Source organism: Culex quinquefasciatus, chromosome 3 (genome assembly GCF_015732765.1).
Source record: "Culex quinquefasciatus strain JHB chromosome 3, VPISU_Cqui_1.0_pri_paternal, whole genome shotgun sequence".
Lineage (NCBI taxonomy): Eukaryota > Metazoa > Arthropoda > Insecta > Diptera > Culicidae > Culex > Culex quinquefasciatus.
The window spans coordinates 35,792,562-35,812,327 of NC_051863.1; the positions used below are offsets into that span (position 1 = coordinate 35,792,562).

Here is a 19,766-nt window from a genome sequence, read left to right on the forward strand (position 1 = left end):
TTACTTAAATTTACATTTCATTGGATAAGTATGAATGAATTGTATCTGAATTTATTAAAAGAAACGTTTTTTACTTTTCTTATTAAGTTATTCACACTATTGGCTAGTTAAAAAAAATCCCGGGTCCCGGGAATTCCCGGGAAATGGCAAAACTCAACTCTCGATTCCCGGGAAATTGAAAATCTCGAGAGTCGTCACCCTCTAGTTATCGATATATCGTCAGTTGAAAATTACATGCTAATTAGGTGACACTGAGAGAAATTCATTTTAATCGATTCGAATTTGTCCGATTTTTAAAATTCCTGACAGAAAATTGTATGATTTTTTTTCTGCTTTGAAAAAAAAATTTTTCAGCGTTTTATAAAAAAAAAACCTAACTCAATCCACCTATGTGGTTGGTGCCATTTCTCACTTTTTACCAACATTCGGTGATACCCATCATATTGGACACAAATTCTATCTATCTTCTTCTATCTATATATATATAAAAAAAATTCGACGGTTTTGTTCGAACGCGAATCAATTCAACACGGAACGTCGTATCGAGGTGCTCTTTTGTGCGTTGGGTTCGTATATGTTCAAGGAAGGTTTTTTGCCAAAAAGTTACAACTTTGACCACTCTGGAACCGATTCCGGAAAATCTTCAGATTGTGAGGCTGAATAAGCAAAAAAGTTAAAAACGTCAACAAACGAAAAAAGGCAGAACGAAGTTTGTCGGGTAAGGCTTGTTTCTCAATAAAAAAATTACACAAATGTCACTTAAGTGGTCACATCTCGAGACAGGGTTGCCAGAACTTCAATGTTTTGGACTCATTGGAAAGGTTTTTTGATTACCTAACCAACGATGGGTCGGATGTTGATTCCGGACATAGTTTTCATATAGATAAGTGAGATCCGGCATCCAAATTCCAGCACCCGATTCGCAACTCTGACACTTTTTTATACGTAACTTTTGAACCACTTATCGGATCTTCAAACAATTCAATAGCGCAGTATGAGGCACCAAACCGAATCGAATGCAACTTGTTTGACTCAAATCGGATCAGCCAGTGCCGAGAAAACTTGGCAAGCATTTTGAGCACCAGGTGGAATACGCACAGACATTTCTTCAGTTTTCGATTCTCAGTCGATAGGTAGACATGAATAAATGTCTTTGAGCTGTTTTTCAAAAGTTTATTTTTCGAGCAGGATTATAGCCTTACTTCAGTGAGGAAGGCAAAAAATTTAAACTTATACAACCTAAAATATCGAAATTTTATACCTAAAAGTAACTTGAAAATAGCACATTTTATTAAACAAAAATTAAGGTGCTTTCGATTGTAAATTAAATTTTGCTTTAAAAATATATTTGATTTATTTTTTTTGTCTGGATTTTTGGAATTTAAAAAACACTATTTAAAAAAACATATCTCCCAAATAACATATTGCACCATGAGGTACCTACTATGGCTCAAAATATGTTTTTTCGTCCCCTAAAACATATAAATGAAATTCTAAAATTCAAAAATAAGTATTTTGGAAACTTCCTCATCAGTTAATTCTAAAATACTCTTAATAGCCAATATTTGAATTCCTAGTTCCAACGGTTTGCATGCATGTTCTCGTTTTCTTTGAAATAGCCTTTTTATCAAAATTTTGAAAAAGAGCAAAAGAACCGTTCAAAGAGCCGCTCTTTTCAATGAGCGAGCGAAAAAGAGCGGCTCCCAAAAAAAGAGCCCACCTCTAATCATAACTTTTAAAGACTAAATGAAACTGTACAATTTTCAATACCAAGCTGTAGGACCTGAAAGTGAACCGAGTGGACCACATCCGGACAAAATTCGATAAGTATAAATGAAGGTGGGTTTAGGAGGTCAAATTGAAAAGTTCATTTTCGAATTGATTTAATAGCCTTTCCTCAGTGAGGAGGCAAAAATTGAAGTGAGTCATGTCATCAACAAAAATTCTTAAATGTATTTTACACACTTAATAATCGATTGTTCGTGTTTTAACAAAGTTTTTTGTGGTTAAGCAATAATTTAATATTTTTTCGTCCAATGATTTTTTGAAAACCGTTTACAGGGGAGGAAACCAAAAAATCAAAACATAATTTGCTTTATATGTTTTAACATTAAGGCAGCTATGAGTCCTTAAATATTTATGGAAATTCTCAAATATATCATACAAAATCAATACTTTTCCTCCAAACTAATAAATAAATCGACACAAAAAAGAAATTTTTCGCTGTATTTGCCTGTGCAAAACGCGCTCAAAGAAGCAACGAAAAGAAGAAGAAAAAAACTGATCCATAAAACAACTAATAACGAGTCTGTCCGCGCATAAAGAAGAGAGAGCCGCAGCAGCAGTCCAACTCCAACCTGAACTCGACTGCTGCAACTGCTTCGTCGACCGACTGCCATCATTGGTTGGAAAAACGAGAAAGAGGAGAGATGATCCATCATCGGCATGGCGAAGTTGCTACTTCGCGATAAAAAAAAAACACACACACACATCTCACTGATGATTGCGCCGCAGTTCTCTTTCTCCGAGAGAGAGAGGGAGCATAATGAGAGAGCGATCTTTCACTCTCTCTTTCTCCGAAGATCGAGCGAAGTGCGCGCTGCGCACTGAGCCAGTAGTGCAAGCCACTTTATCTGTGTCCTTGAGTGTGTGTCGTATCGATCAACGACTGGCGAACTATGCAGTCAACGTGCCTCAACAAGGAGAAATCGAAAAGCTGGATGAAGCTCTAGGGTGTTATCGGTCAATAGTGCGTTTATCAGCATGTTGGACGATGAACTGAAGAGTTGGTTTGTAAATTTTCACGGAATTCTTGAGAGGGATCTCCCAGGAACCAATCTTGGAAGATTCTGAAATTGTCTACCTTCCAAGAAAATGACGAACTTGTTATTCCGAAATGTAACATCCAATTGATGTGATTACGCTAAAGGGGGTATATCCAACTTGCTGAGAACTACAATCATCCAAAAGAGAGCGTTCCACGAAGGCTTTCCTTCCCAACGCAGTTTTTGCGAATTGGTCTTATCTGCTGATAACCCCCATATATCTGCAAGCTGCGCTCTCGAAAGGTCGGCACGATTTTGTTTACAGTTACGTCAGATAATAACACTTCCCCTGAGTAGAATACCGCACTGACACCGCACCATCATCGGCTAATTCTTGAACGACGAAGAAAACGAACAGAAAAAAAGAGATCGCACGGCACTTTCAACAATTGCAGCATCCCTTGAACGAGGGCGTTGCTCACGGCCGGAGTTCTTGGAAGCTGAGCTCAAAATAGAGCATCAAGAACGAAACTGTGTCCTTAGCCGGTACGGAGAGTGCTTTCACAGCTGTGTGGTTGATCTGCAAGTCGTGACCAACAAGGGAGATCTCCAAGTGCTTCAGGGATTCCCCAATAGTATGATTGATGATCATCAAGCTTTGAAGTCGCTTCCGGATCTCTTCGGAGTTAGATCACCCCGAGATCTTCATCAAAGATTTTGCGAATCTAAGCAATTCGCCCATCAAATACCGGTTCTAAGGTAGTCCCGTGGGGCGAATAATTATGAAGTAAGGCACCCATCAACTGATCATCGCTCCCGTCATCGTCGTCATCAGCCGCTGTCAGTCAAATTCACGACCAGACTGAGGTGCTTACCGCGCAGGTAATTACATGGTTCCACGATAGAACACTTCGCTGCCGGGAGAGCTTCCCTTCCCTTTCAAGACAACACACGACGTGCAGAAGTGAAGGTCGATTCGCTGACGCAGGGAATCAACAGAGTCATTCCGAGAACCAAGATTAATTTTCATCTCAACGTCTGGATTCTAATGACCACGTGGGAGCAGCAGCAGGTTAGAAGCTGCTTCTTCAAGGTTCCAGTTGCAGACACAGTTTCCCACACAAAACCAAGAAAGCTTTCAATGTCATACGACCATATATCTCTCCAGCGGTCTTCCTAGAACTTGTTCTTCCTGCCCGGCGAAACCACGTGTGTAACTGGAGCACTTCCGAAGACGTGCCAGAATCGAGAAACACGGAGAAAGCAAATTAACGCTGGCTCTGCACTTCTGGGAAGTGCGATACCGACCCAACTTGTACATATGAGGAATAATTACCCGTATTGTGTTACCTCCCCGGTCTTCCATACATCTAGCTGTAACAACAATTGGTGGCTTTGATTCACTTACCTGCGGAAAGAAAGAAAAAAAGAGAAGAAACTCGATTAAAACGCTGAAGCATTTGAAAACTAGCGCCACCTGTTGCTGGTCGCCGGTAGCTGCACCTGCGCTAGTGCTCAACAGGTGGCTTCTTTGAATCTCTCATACCCGCGGACTGTGCAACATAGTATAACTCTCAGCAAGCTTTCAAAAGGCCTTAAATTTGCTTCTGATGAATTCAGCGTATGTTGACCGTTCAATCAATTCAGAGATCATCTTCGAAAACAAATTATACGACCTCTTAAAATCTTTTGCTAGCTGTTTGCAGTGAAAACCACTCTTCAGGGTCGTCCGTCCGGGTCTACTGTGGTTCGTGGTAAAGCATGCTAGTTTCCACTGCAATGGGCAGCACCGTCCTATGAATGGATGTGCACAGCAGTATGCAACCCAAATCGATTGCGATTCATGCCGCAATGTGAAATCATTCTCGGAATCGGAAGCCGAGCCCAGTTCCGAAGGGATTTTCGCGGAATCTGGCCTGGTATGTGATTAGGAAGAGCTTAAAAGTTTCACGCATTGATGATGAATAAAATTCCGAATGTCAATATGAAAAGCACGTGCTAGAAACTATAAATACTGAGCTAAAAATAGATATTACTGAAGGTGGAAATCAATAGAGTAAAAGATAGTAAACATCTAATTTATTATTGTTTGAGATTCAACTAACTCAAATGTAAATAGTGTCAACAACAAGGTCGAATTTTACGTTCAGCTCTGAGTAGTTCTCGACAACTTCTTAATTTTACAATTTAGCATTTTTTTTTTGTGAAAATGTAAACAAGCGATTCAGCTTAACGAGACGTCTTCCAGGGCCACAAATCGGTTCCGTTTCGTTCGCACCTCCCCCCAAAAGTACCGATATTTCCCGCCAGCTCAAGCCACGCGTTCCTGCACGTAGCGCGTTGAGCGCGATCCACACGATATTTAATGGCTAACGGATGTCGTTTACTTCCGTCGAGTTTTTTTTTTTCGTTTCGTGTTTTGTTCTGTTGTCCTACTCCAACTCCAAGCGCTTTCAGCTGCTTAGTCGGCGTAATTTAAAGCCAATCTGCTGACGGTACGCACCAAGAAAGTGTGTTTGCCGCCTGGTGGATTGGATGCGCAAGCGCTTCTTCACGCACCCTTGAAGCTGGTGCGCAAACCTTGTAGCAACGAGGCCTCGGCTGGTGTAACATTGTGGAAGGGCGTATTGACACTTTGGAAGGGTGAATCGGGATTTTTATAACTTAACAATTTTATTTCTTTAAAATTGCAAAAATACCCAATGATTTTTAAAAACAACTTAAATTTGCAAGTATTCTAAAATTTCCAACACTTTTCAAAAGTGACACCAACAAACTGCAAGTTTTACTTTAAGGCTTCCCGAGAGTATCGGATACGTTTCGAAGATTGTTATTGTTGTTGTTGGTGAAGATTTCTGCACCGCGTCAGATTGATGGAAATTTATGGAGCCTCTAACCTTGCTGTGTGGTCAGCGACTGTGACGCGAATCGGGGCAATGATTTTGGCTTACTTCTTTATTTGTCTGGCTGGAGTGGGCCTCAATTATGTTGAATGTAACATTATAAATCAATTAAAATATAATCGATCGATTTAGCGGGAATTTGTTGGACTCCTTAAGGCGTTACATACATGTATATCGGCAAAAATGTCAGAGGTTAGTTTGAGCACACACTATTTTTTCTTATTTTTTCATGTTATTCCATGAAGTTTGATATGTCGCACGATAGGCTTTTACCAAAATAGCCTTTTGGCCACTTCCAGGGTATCCGGAACCGGTTCCGGAGTGGCCAGATATGGTCCATTTGGCATTTTGCTAGTTCCAGTGTGCATGGCATGTAATTCCAGGAAGTTTGATATAACGCACGATAGGCTTTTACCAAAATAGTCATTTGGCCACTTCCAGGGTATCCGGAACCGGTTCCAGAGTGGCCAGATATGGTCCATTTGGCTTTTGCTGGTTCCAGTGTGCATGGCTGTAATTCCATGAAGTTTGGTATGTCGCACGATAGGCTTTTACCAAAATAGCTATTTGGCCACTTCCAAGGTATCCGGAACCGGTTCCGGAGTGGCCAGATATGGTCCATTTGGTTTTTTGCTGGTTTCAGTGTGCATGGTTTGTAATTCCATGAAGTTTGATATGTCGCACGATAGGATTTTAACAAAATAGCAATCTGGCCACTTCCAGGGTATCCGGAACCGGTTCCGGAGTGGCCAGACATGGTCCAATTGGCTTCTTGCTGGTTCCAGTGTGCATGGCATGTAATTCCATGAAGTTTGATATGTCGCACGATAGACCTTTACCAAATTATCCATTTGGCCACTTCCAGGGTATCCGGAACCGGTTTCGGAGTGGCCAGATATGCTCCAATTAGCTTTTTGCTGGTTCCAGTGTGGATGGCTTGTAATTCCATGAAGTTTGATATGTCGCACGATAGGCTTTTACCAAAATAGCCATTTGGCCACTTCCAGGATATCCGGAACCGGTTCCGGAGTGGCCAGATATGGTCCAATTGGCTTTTCGCTTGTTCCAGTGTACATGGCTTGTAATTCCATGAAGTTTGATATGTCGCACGATAGGCTTTTACCAAAATAGCCATTTGGCCACTTCCAGGGTATCCGGAACCGGTTCCGGTGGCCAGATATGATCCAAATGGCATGCAACCTGTTCCGGGACGTATGACTCGTATTTTTAGATGTTATATATAGTTTATTATGCATTAATCCAAAGCTAAATATAATAAAACTCCGGAGAGCCGGTTTGCTGGAAAATTTGTTCCTTTGGAATCGATTCCCAGGAACCAAAGTGGCCTAATCAGGTTCGCATAGCACAGGTGCCTTTCTAGACATCCATACCATTCATTTGCGTCCAAAAGAATGAATATCGGTTGCAAAATTGATTTTTGCCAGCATTTTCAATTCCGGGGTCATATAGACCCCTTAAAACCTTTAACGTAAGTTTTTTTGTAGCGCCCGTTCTAGGTGGCGCTGGAGGTTGCTTCCGGTTGCAAAATGTTTAGTTTACAAAGTTAGGAAAAGTCAGAAAGTTTCAAGTCTGTAAGTTAGCATGAATAAAAGTTACAGCACATTTTATAAGCTGTCTGGGTCATATAGACCCTAACACCTTAGGAAGGTTAAATCGTCTCTTACTCAGTTTAATCACGAAATATCTTCATGAAACTTTCAGAAGTGATTGAAAATCATCTTTTATGTGGATTTAATATATTTTTTGTAACATGATTTTTTTTTTCTTCATGCATGTTTTTAAGATCAATCTGTCTATCAGGAGTGACCAAAGTATGGCCCGCGGGCCAAACGTGTCCCGCGAGTTGGTATTTTTGTGGCCCGCGGACCCATTTTGAATGATCATGTAAAATGGCCCGTGAAACACTTGTAAAATGATTTCAAAATTTTTCAAAATAAGGGGTATTAAAAAATATATGGAGGTATTTTTTTTTTTTTTTTTTGTCAAAACAAAAACTTTTGATTTATGACCGTTTAAATTTGACTAGGTAGAAATCTGTAATAATTGCAAAAAAAAAATCAAAATACTTCAAAATATCAATGCAAATCTATGCAGCAATTCCCCACGAAAACAGCATGGAAAAAAACAAAAGTGCTCGGATCGGGCTCAAAATTTTTCTGGGGGTTCCCTGGCCGAAATCATTAGACCCGTATTTTTTTGTTTGGCCATTAGGGTGGCCTACGCCGTGTTAGGGTGGTCTGAAAAATTGCAATTTTCGTCGATTTTCGCAAAAACCACTTTTTTTGAAAAATCATAACTTCTCGCCATTTAACCGATTTCAATTGTCTTATACGCAAATGAAAGGTGATAAGTTGAACTTTCAAAGAAAAATAGTAACAAGTTTCAAAATCTAGCCTAACATATGAAAGGGCGTATGAAACTTTAAAATGCCGTTTGACGGTGTCTGGACCAAAGAGCCTATGTCTGGAAATATTTTTATCGGATTCCCTGGACATTTTTACAAAAATACTAAAAATGGAAGGAGTTCATTAACAGGATTCGAGATATGATTTTTCAAAATAAAATCCGTGTTTTCGACGCGCCGCGCGCAAAAACCGGAAAATGACGAAATCGGCAAAAAATCAACGTTTTTCACTAAAACTGCGATAACTTAAAAATTTCAGCGATGACCTATACATGTCTGGGTACCAAAAGTTGCGTCTTTCAATGACGAAAATTTTGGTACCCAGACATGTATAGGTCATCGCTGAAATTTTAAAGTTATCGCAGTTTTAGTGGAAAAAGTTGATTTTTTGCCTATTTCGTCATTCTCCGGTTTTTGCGCGCGGCGCGTCAAAAAACACGGATTTTATTTTCAAAAAATCATATCTCGGAATCCTGTTAATGAACTCCTCCAATTTTTTAATATGTTATGTAAAAATGTCCGGGGAATCCGATAAAAATATTTCCAGACATAGGCTCTTTGGTCCAGACACCGTCAAAACGACATTTTAAAGTTTCATACGCCCTTTTCATATGTTAGGCTAGATTTTTGAAACTTGTTACTATTTTTCTTTGAAAGGTCAACTTATCACCTTTCATTTGCGTATAAGACAATTGAAATCGGCTAAAATGGCGAGGAGTTATGATTTTTCGAAAAAAGTGGTTTTTGCGAAAATCGACAAAAATGGCCATTTTTCAGACCACCCTAACACGGCGTAGGTCACCCTAATGGCCAAACAAAAAAATACGGGTCTAATAATTTCGGCCAGGGAACCCCCAGAAAAATTTTGAGTCCGATCCGAGGACTTTTGTTTTTTTCCATGCTGTTTTCGTGGGGAATTGCTGTATGTGTGATCAGCTGAAATCAATTGAGCACCGGATTCAAGTGGTAAAAATGACAGTTCTCCCATTGTAGAAAAACTACTCGAATGAAAGTGCTTCATTAAAAATGCAGTTAGTGTTTTTCGCTAAAATGTTTTTTTTTTTTTCGTCGAATCTTATTAGATAAAATTACGCCGTTTCATAAATTGTTCATCATTTTCGAATTGTACAAAAACCTTTAAAATTTAATGAAATAAACTTTTTTTCAAATACCTAAAACAAATAAATTAAGCAGTACTGATAGAAAACTGTCATTTCGAGTTTTCTATTATTTTTTTAATGGAATCGTTATTAGCGAAAATTTTATTAAAGTTATGTAAAAAAAACAGAAATTTCAAAAAAAAAATCATCTGATAGATGTAGTTTTTTATTTTTCAAATTAAAATAAAGTAGTTTAATTTTTTTAATTACCTATTTTGTAAATTAGGCAAGCAAACGAATTTGAGCTTCGAATTTGGCCCGGTCTCCAAAAACTTTGAGCACCCCTGGTCTATAGAATAATCAAGATTATGGCAAAAACTATACAAATTAATAAATACAATATCAATAAATGTTTGTAACCTTGCCCAAAAAACATATTGAAAGTCCAATGAAAAAGAAGAAAAAAAGATGGGAACATAACATTTTTAAATTCTGCAAAAAAAAACTCAAGCGGTTCTTATACTACGAAGCTTGTATCATGTCGAATTCGGAGCCATAGAAGATATTTTTTTTTAATTTTTAACTGTAGATTTAGGCTTTTCAATCATGTTAAAGCATAATTCAATCATTAAACTGTTGAAATTTTCAAATATAATCATTTTAAAAAACTCTGCATATACAGATTTTTGTGATTTTTGGGATCGAAAAATCTGTCAGATACAGATTTACAGATTTTTTGGCTGGCCACGATATCTCGAGACGTTATGAACCAAATTGGCTGAAATTTGGAAATTTGAAAACTCCCAAGACATATCCCGTGTGCATGACGAAGTCCGATTTTGAAATTTTGCTTTTTTTAAATACAAAAATCAAATACTGATGTTATTTAATATGAGTAACATAAAAATATTTTTATCTTTTTTTTTAATTAAGTTTTTGAAAATCGGCCTCCGGTTGAATGAGTTTTCACCAAAATTTTGAGCTGATTTGGTCAAAGCAGTGTAGAGATATCGTGGCACCCGTTTTTTGAAACTGCTAATTCAAAATAGCTACATCTCGGCAACGGTACACCCAAATGTCTTCATATTTATTTTGTTCATAGTACAAATGCCCTGCAAAAGATTATAATTTTTTTTTTAAATGTGTGTTCACACCAACCTCGGACATTTTTGACGATTTACATGTATGTAACCCCTTAAACAAACAATTCGCCAAATATTTATGTTTTAATTTAGAAATATCGCAAAAATCATTTTTTCAAATTTTTTTATGTTTAAAAAGCATTGGATAGGGTTGAAAGTTTGACTTGTTTTATGCGACTTTGCAATTGTTTTCAAAAAATTTATTTTTTATGGGTCAACTTTGGCTGTGTTTTTTACTAACATTCCCGATATTTCAAGTAAAAAGTAGCATGCAGTAATTTTTGTAGTGTCTCAGACTATGCTTCAACGCATTTTTTACAGTTTAAATTATAATGGTACCATTCTAGAGCACAAAATGTGAAAAACAAGCACAAAATCACTTAAAGAAGAGGTAATGTTCAACCAATCAAATTTCAACCATCAAAAATTCAATTTTCTTCTACATTGTATTTCAAAGTCAAAAATATTGCAAGCTTTAAAAAAAAAATTCTGGAAATGTATCAAATTTTACAACACCGCTTTCCGTTTTCGCAAATTGCAGGTAAAATTTTCCACGAAAAGAAAATGGAAGGTTGATTATCGACCGTGTAGGTGTCGTCGCACGTGCACCGCCCCACGCTCGCCGCTGATTGCATTCGTGATGAAATTGTTTTCCTGCGAAAAAAAAAATGCGACACACCCGTTTACGGGCTACGCTGACCTAGGACGGGAGATTTTGATCAATCAGCCGGGAAATACACGCCAACAGAATTACGCGATTCGCGGAAGTGTTGAAAAATGACGAACGAAATTGAGTTGAGTTTTCCGCTGAAATATCTTGCTGGATGTTGACTTTTACCCTTCATGTTTAGATTTTTAAGAATTACATAAACATTTTATGATGTTTCTTCCTCTAAGAAATTTTAATTGGAATATAAGCGGATTCCACCAAATTCTGCAGCTCTAATTACAAACCAGTCTACTTCCATGGTTTCCACAATACGCTGTATCCCACCCGCAAGCGATTCCAGGACTCGGCCCATAAATTAGAGAGGAAGGCTTCCGACAATACTGTCTGCTCACGTTCCTGGGTTCATTTTTTTTTTTTTCTCATTTTCAGCGGAAGCCCGGCTGCCAGTTTTTCCCGGAGTCCACGACGGAAGTTGAGGCCGTCGCCGCCGCCGCATTTTCCACTAAATCGGACTTGTGGTGAGATTCCCGGGGAAAAATTCACAATAACGAGAGAGTTTGTTGTGTTTTATTTTCAAATGAATGGGACAGTTCGAGGCGGTGGTGCCCACGTGGTGCGCTTTTTTTCCGGAAAACCAATTTCATTCAACAGTAGCCTCGTGGGAGGCACCAGGCCCGGGATGATGGGTTTTCCGTGATTTTGATTGTTGATTTTCTCTTTAATTTAGCTTCAGCACGTTGCAGCTTAGAGGTATCATTCGCAACTCTGACTTTCGTTGTATTTTTGTATTTTTGTATTTTTGTATTTTTGTATTTTTGTATTTTTGTATTTTTGTATTTTTGTATTTTTGTATTTTTGTATTTTTGTATTTTTGTATTTTTGTATTTTTGTATTTTTGTATTTTTGTATTTTTGTATTTTTGTATTTTTGTATTTTTGTATTTTTGTATTTTTGTATTTTTGTATTTTTGTATTTTTGTATTTTGTATTTTGTATTTTTGTATTTTTGTATTTTTGTATTTTTGTATTTTTGTATTTTTGTATTTTTGTATTTTTGTATTTTTGTATTTTTGTATTTTTGTATTTTTGTATTTTTGTATTTTTGTATTTTTGTATTTTTGTATTTTTGTATTTTTGTATTTTTGTATTTTTGTATTTTTGTATTTTTGTATTTTTGTATTTTTGTATTTTTGTATTTTTGTATTTTTGTATTTTTGTATTTTTGTATTTTTGTATTTTTGTATTTTGTATTTTTGTATTTTGTATTTTTGTATTTTTGTATTTTGTATTTTGTATTTTTGTATTTTTGTATTTTTGTATTTTTGTATTTTTGTATTTTTGTATTTTTGTATTTTGTATTTTTGTATTTTTGTATTTTTGTATTTTTGTATTTTTGTATTTTTGTATTTTTGTATTTTTGTATTTTTGTATTTTTGTATTTTTGTATTTTTGTATTTTTGTATTTTTGTATTTTTGTATTTTTGTATTTTTGTATTTTTGTATTTTTGTATTTTTGTATTTTTGTATTTTTGTATTTTTGTATTTTTGTATTTTTGTATTTTTGTATTTTTGTATTTTGTATTTTTGTATTTTTGTATTTTGTATTTTTGTATTTTTGTATTTTTGTATTTTGTATTTTTGTATTTTTGTATTTTTGTATTTTTGTATTTTTGTATTTTTGTATTTTTGTATTTTTAATTTTGTATTTTGTATTTTGTATTTTTGTATTTTTGTATTTTTGTATTTTTGTATTTTTGTATTTTTGTATTTTTGTATTTTTGTATTTTTGTATTTTTGTATTTTTGTATTTTTGTATTTTTGTATTTTTGTATTTTTGTATTTTTGTATTTTTGTATTTTTGTATTTTTGTATTTTTGTATTTTGTATTTTTGTATTTTTGTATTTTTGTATTTTGTATTTTTGTATTTTGTATTTTTGTATTTTTGTATTTTTGTATTTTTGTATTTTGTATTTTTGTATTTTTGTATTTTGTATTTTTGTATTTTTGTATTTTTGTATTTTGTATTTTTGTATTTTTGTATTTTTGTATTTTTGTATTTTTGTATTTTTGTATTTTGTATTTTTGTATTTTTGTATTTTTGTATTTTTGTATTTTTGTATTTTTGTATTTTTGTATTTTTGTATTTTTGTATTTTTGTATTTTTGTATTTTTGTATTTTTGTATTTTTGTATTTTTGTATTTTTGTATTTTGTATTTTTGTATTTTTGTATTTTTGTATTTTTGTATTTTTGTATTTTTGTATTTTTGTATTTTTGTATTTTTGTATTTTTGTATTTTTGTATTTTTGTATTTTTGTATTTTTGTATTTTTGTATTTTTGTATTTTTGTATTTTTGTATTTTTGTATTTTGTATTTTTGTATTTTTGTATTTTTGTATTTTTGTATTTTGTATTTTTGTATTTTTGTATTTTTGTATTTTTGTATTTTTGTATTTTTGTATTTTTGTATTTTTGTATTTTTGTATTTTTGTATTTTTGTATTTTTGTATTTTTGTATTTTTGTATTTTTGTATTTTTGTTTTTTTGTATTTTTGTATTTTTTTATTTTTTTTTATTTTTTTTTATTTTTGTATTTTTGTTTGATTTTGTATATGATACATGGAACATTTTTAAATTTAATTGTAAAATCAAAAGATATAACAAAAATCTAGAAGTTGACTTAAGAAAAATTTATCAAATGCCATTCGAAAGCATGTTTACAAACGTTTACAAAGCGTGGTTTTCAACAGGTGACCTTCCCGGCAATAACCTACGTCTGAAGCTCACGGCAAAAATCAATTTCTCACCGGAGAAAATTGAAACCAAACTCAATTATGCGAGAAGCTTTTCGAACGAAATTACGACCGTATAGCCTAAAACCACCAAAGGTTGGGCCCGATGTGGGTTGGACGGACGGACCCGAGCCCGCATGATATAACTCAATTAGCCATCCGTTATTCGACGAAACTTCACCAATCGAGATTTTTCACAGCTTCGACAGCAAGAAAAAATCTAGACCGTACCGAAACCGAAGGCAATCAAAATATTGTTGCTCCCGCGCTTGGGAAATGTAATTACCGAGAATCTTGAACCGCTTGAAGCTCGGAGCAGAACTGGCATTTTCAAAACATTTTTAAATGTATAAACACAGTGCAGTAAACGAAATTGTAATTTAAAATTTTAAAAGTTTACTCACTCTCGACTCTGCAAGAAACATTCAAATCATGATGCGTAAATACAACGCCTGTTACCGGTAGAAAGTGTCCTTGATGGAAGCGAAACCTCGTCGTCGATGGCGTAAAACGACGATCACTTTACAGTGATGATCAACACGAGAGGTGTTACTCACTCCGAAGACCTTGATGATTCATTTTGAGCATTTTCGTTTACTCCCGTATGATGCATTGCATTGTGCAGAATTCACTAAACCAATTTGATATAGGTATAATATAAATTACGGAAATATTAAATAATTTTTTTTTCAATTTTTATTCTGCTAAAACATCGGTAAACTGTAAATTATCGATTTAGGTAAAATTCAACTACAATTCGGTAGTAAAGCTAATTTTTGTTCAACTTACAACCGTTTTACAACTTACAAAAATCCTGGAAATTCGAGTTAAATTTTACCGAAATCGATTTTTCCGACTTGTCCGACTGCCTAAAAATCGGAAGAAAATTTACCGATTTCGGTAAAATAAATCCAAGTGTGTTGTTTTTGTGTTAATAAACGTCAAACAACTTTGTAAGAAGCAATTCTCTACGAAATCGGTATTTTCTTTAACTTTATTTTTGTTTTTTTTTAATTGGGCTGAAACTTTGTTGGTGCCTTCGGTATGTCCAAAGAAGCCATTTTCATCATTAATTTGTTCGTATAATTTTCTATACAAATCTGCCTGCTGTCTATCCAGGGTTTTAAGCGAAGATGGCGTTCGAATGGTGAACGTCCCAAATGTCAAAATTGCAAAAAAAGCACCTATTTTCGCAATGTTGGTACCACTGCTTGAATTTGACATTTCGGGCGTTCACCATTCGAACGCCATTTTCGCTTAAAAATCTGGATACAAAAATTATGTATGAAAATTCAAAAAAATATCCTTTAATCCTGACTTTTGGTTTTAGATTTTGGGTTTTTCGTCACTAAAACTTGATTTGCCAAAAAAACCCTATTTTAAAATTTGTTCTATTTTTTTATTTGTTTAAGGGGACATCAAATGCCAACTTTTCAGAAATTTGCAGGTTGTGCAAAAAAATATCAATACTGTTTTCTTTTTCAAAAAATCTCAATATTGGTCGCACAAATTTTTCAACTTCATTTTTGATGTAAAATCGATAAAGTGCACCGTTTTCAGGTTATAGCCATTTTTAGCCATGTTTAGCTGAGAAAATTCTCTATATTTTGCTTTTGTGAACTTTGTTGATACAACCTTCAGTTGCTGAAATATTGCCATGCAAAGGTTTAAAAACAGGAAAATTGATGTTTTCTAAGTCTCACCCAAAAAACCCACCATTTTCTAATGTCGATATCTCAGTCCGTTTTCGATGTTAAAATATGAAATATTAGTGAAATTTTCCGATCTTATCGCAAACAATTTTTTTTTTAAACCAAGACTGAAGGTGCTATTACACTACGGCAAACAAACAAACTCGCAATTTTTGACAGTTTGCCAGTTTTGTTGGTTTGCCTGGATTTGTTTGTAGAAACGTCAGCCTGCATACATTTTGCCTTGTTTGCGAGTTTGGCGATTGGAACTGCATTCGAATGAGCGAATCCAAATTCGCTAATTGGAGCGAATCCGCCCTGTACAAAAAAAAGGTTGAAAATAGAAAGTAAAATTAATGTTTTGAAAATCGTTAAAATGCAAAAAAAATCTCTATCATAAATTGGAGTATAAATTACTTAACTTAAAATTTAAATAAATTCCAAAATTGTCCTCTCCCTGCTTGGTTCATTTCTTGCTAAATACTTAGAGAGATTTTTTTTACAATTCGACGGGAACATTTTAAAAGGCATCATGTACATTTTGACACTTTCTGGGTTGAGCATGAGCATGAGCATGAGAGACCACCCATGGTTGTCCTTCTCCGTTGCTGAACAGGACCGTAATATCCCATCAGCACAACCGGTCACACGCTTCAACGATCAAATGATGTTTCCCTTATCAACAGCATGCATGAATGCGCTGAAAAGATAAAACATCACGATCATCAAAACTAGAGTCGGTGCGAACAGGAAACAGTCGTTGGCCACCAACGGCGCCCGCCATGTCAGTTTGTAGATCTCGAGGGGATGGGACGGGAATGTTAGTTAGCACAGGCTGCTACCAAGGGTGGGTTCTATACGATATCCACACCCCCGCGTGTGCCGGAAAACTACTTCTACTTGGCATTTTGTTAGTGGGAAAGGGTAATGGCCAGGATTCATCATAGAGGATGATGATGTGGCCCAATAATCAATGAATTTCGTTAAATAAGGTGATGTATTATGTATTCTCAAGGCAAACAATGCGGATGAGACCATTCCCGGTTATTTGGTGTTGAGTTTAGCATAAATGATTCAATCTTAGACAGCCAGCTGTGGAAAGATAGAATCAAAATTATGTGTGTTTAAAAGGTGAAATATTAAACTCAGCGTTACATATTTACGTAGAGTTGACCTGAGACTATTTATACTTTTAAATTATGTATTATAATATGAGCGACCAATAAATGACTGATAAGTTATGATGTTATCTGAAGGACTTGAACAATCACGTTGAAACAAGATTTGTCGCCACGATTCGCGAAAAACGAATAGTCGAATTGAATGATAATTTATATTTGGCTAACGCAATTTAAAACGAATCTTCCCGTAAAACAATTCCAAATCATAGAACAAAGAAACCCGGCTGTGATGTGTATCAAATACATCACTAACGAGAAAAACACACTGACGACGATCGACGAAACCGGAACGCGAAAAAATGCGTCCCGACGGACAGGCACCGCGAAACGGACTGGCTCAGCTCTGCTGTCATCGTGACAACCAGAGCTAGCCGCACCTTCACACTCACGCGCACGCACTCACCCGAAATACACACCGACGACGATCGACGAAACCGGAACGCGAAAAAAAATGCGTCCCGACGGACAGGCACCGCGAAACGGACTCACACATTTTGACACTTTCTGGGTTATTCTGAAAGTACTCCTAATGAGCTACCTCTCCACCAAAAACGAGCAAAATCGCTGGCATCAGCAGTGCCTTTTCATATAACCCTGTTAATCTGTCAAATAAAAGGCTACATGAACCTCGTGACGAAAAAATGTACATTTGCCGACGAAAAGCGAATCATAACAAAACTTCCCCTCCACTTGCAAAAGGCGCTATGTACATTCGGCGAAATCATAACAAAGCTTCCCCATCAATGACGGCAGGGTAATATAGACGTTGGTAATTTCGAAAGAATTTATGTTTGTTTTTCTTTTTTTTTAATTTAACGGCGAAAATAATGTTTTATTGAATATGGATGATCAAGTATCAATAAATACAACGTTTTTCATCGTTTGTTATCATAATAACATCTTCTTTTGCTTTTATTTTAAAATGGGAATTGGGTCCTAAAATGAATCATAGATTGCTGATATTATTGTTTACAGCGATAAAGCTTATTTTTCTGAGTACAATGACCCTTTGTACGACCACAAAGAGTTTAAAGTGGATTTTAAAATCAATTTTGAAAAATTAACCTCGCGGTCCTTCTTGACAGAACAGCACCTACTTGACAGCTCGTTCCAAGGGGACCATAGTTGATCCATCGAAAAAATGTTGTCCCGTCATAAAAAAAAATTCGCATTAAAATGAAAAAAAGTGATCAGAAATGGTTTATAATTGTGTTTTGAACCGTTGTACATAAAAATTGACATAGGGTTTTAGTACCCAATTGAAAAATGATGCTCAACATTCAAATGCGTTTTTTCTCAAAACGCTCGGTTTGTACATGACGCCTTTTGAAATGTTGGCATAAATCCTAATCCTACCAAGTATGCAGTATTTTACCCATATTTTTTATTAAAGAAAGCTTCATATTTCAAATAGATAAAACTTTATCATTGCTGTGACATTCGTGTCATCAACTCATGATTCCGTGCAAGTAATGTTTATCGAGTTATGTTTTGAATGTCCTCAATTTTATTGACACGTTGCGCAAATAATGGTGAACAGCCACTGCATGTGCACCCGTGCCCCTAATCCTCCTAAAGGAACCTCCCTTACTCCCAGTACCACCCCTCGCCTTCGTAATGCTCCCCGTCCTACAGGTCAATGCCCTTCCTTCTTGAACGGTCACACAGACACGCGACAGCAGTGTCTGGCTTCAACAGGCCTCCTTGCAACTCTCTAATCATGCGTCAACCAATAATATTCTATGAATTTTGCGAATCCAATCACACCAGATCGACGACGGTGATCTAAGCCGAGTGCCCGCGATGCTGGGAAGGCCTGGCCCCGTCCCGATGTTCAAACATTAGCAACAACACTTCCGAGAACGTCGGCTCGTCCCAAGTTCAGGGAATTTCTGCTTTGTTATTTTTATTTTACTTTTTTACACTCGTCTAATGTGGTTTCTGCTTGCGCTGGACGGAATTTGATCTCACCCGGGACGTTGGTTACTCACCGTTTCTTGGGACATCTTGGAAGCAGGCGGCGGCGGCGGCGGCGACGTTGGTTCTACGGCGTCCAGGTTTTCTCCAATTGGGCTCACTTTTAACACTAACAAGAGTATAACGATTTTATTTTGCATAAACGAAAAATAAACTGGGCAAACTTTTAACTTTTCCAGGAAATCACACACTTTGGTTGGCTTGGCCAAAAATAGCACGACATTCAGAGCAGGGTGGATTCCCACCGAATACGCTGATAAGAACAAACCGAACTCGGTTCCAGAGTGCCACACGGACTGGCCAATAGTAAACACACACTCAAGGCTTGTCTTGTTTTTTAAACAACAATAACAACAATTATTGCGCAGGCCCCTCTCTTCTGAAGGTGCTGCCTTTGGTTGGAGGCTGGCCCAATGTTGTGGCCACAGCAGCTGTCTTTCAATGGGGGGGGAAATTCCTTCACACTTCTTCTCCAGAAGAGGCACTCCGCTCTTCCACCAGTTTTGAGGGCACTTCAGAACTTCACAGTTAGCCACGACGACCACCTCGACTCTTGCGGGGCTGGCAGGGGTCAGCGGAAACGGAAGTTCCCCACGTCACGAAAATCTTCTCTTGTTGCGCTGGAACTCCGGAACGACGCAAGTCCGAGGTCGAGCTCCGGTTGGCACAAAATTAAACAACGAATAAAACACAAATCCGCGCGCGGCGATCTTTACCGGACGACGACTCTTCTGATCGTCTCAAATCGAAATCGAGCTGGCGGAGTCAGAAATCAGAATTCCGTGCTGTGCTACGACGTTTGGCGTTTGTATGGGATTGTGTTGAATCGCGAGAGTGCTGCCGTGCTGAATGAAGTTGCGACGACGACGAGACTGCTCACCAATACGAAGGAGTAGCATGTGTGTGCGTGTGGGCGCGGCAGGTTGGGTGGGCAGGGTTGCCGACTTGGAGTGGACAGGGCGGTGATAAAACTGTACTAGATTGAGGCAAATCTGTACAAAAATGCAAAAAAATACTCAGACTTTTTTTTATTCCAGCAAATTAAGCAAATCGAAATGAAAACAAAAAGTCTATCCTGCTCATTTCTAATTTTAAACAACTGACAAAAGCAAAGCAATCCA

At 36.5% G+C, this 19,766-nt stretch overlaps 1 protein-coding gene across 1 annotated transcript in view; it reads right to left on the reverse strand.

Annotated features, from left to right (window-relative positions):
- The window catches only part of LOC6041811 (tyrosine-protein phosphatase non-receptor type 9), a 107,584-nt gene extending 88,081 nt beyond the window's left edge, over positions 1–19,503 (reverse strand). The window contains exon 1 of the mRNA XM_038259066.1: positions 18,660–19,503. Coding sequence (XP_038114994.1) covers positions 18,660–18,785 — 126 coding nt within the window. The 5' untranslated portion in view covers positions 18,786–19,503. The remainder of the gene's footprint in view (positions 1–18,659) is intronic.
- Between the last annotated feature and the right edge of the window lie 263 nt (positions 19,504–19,766).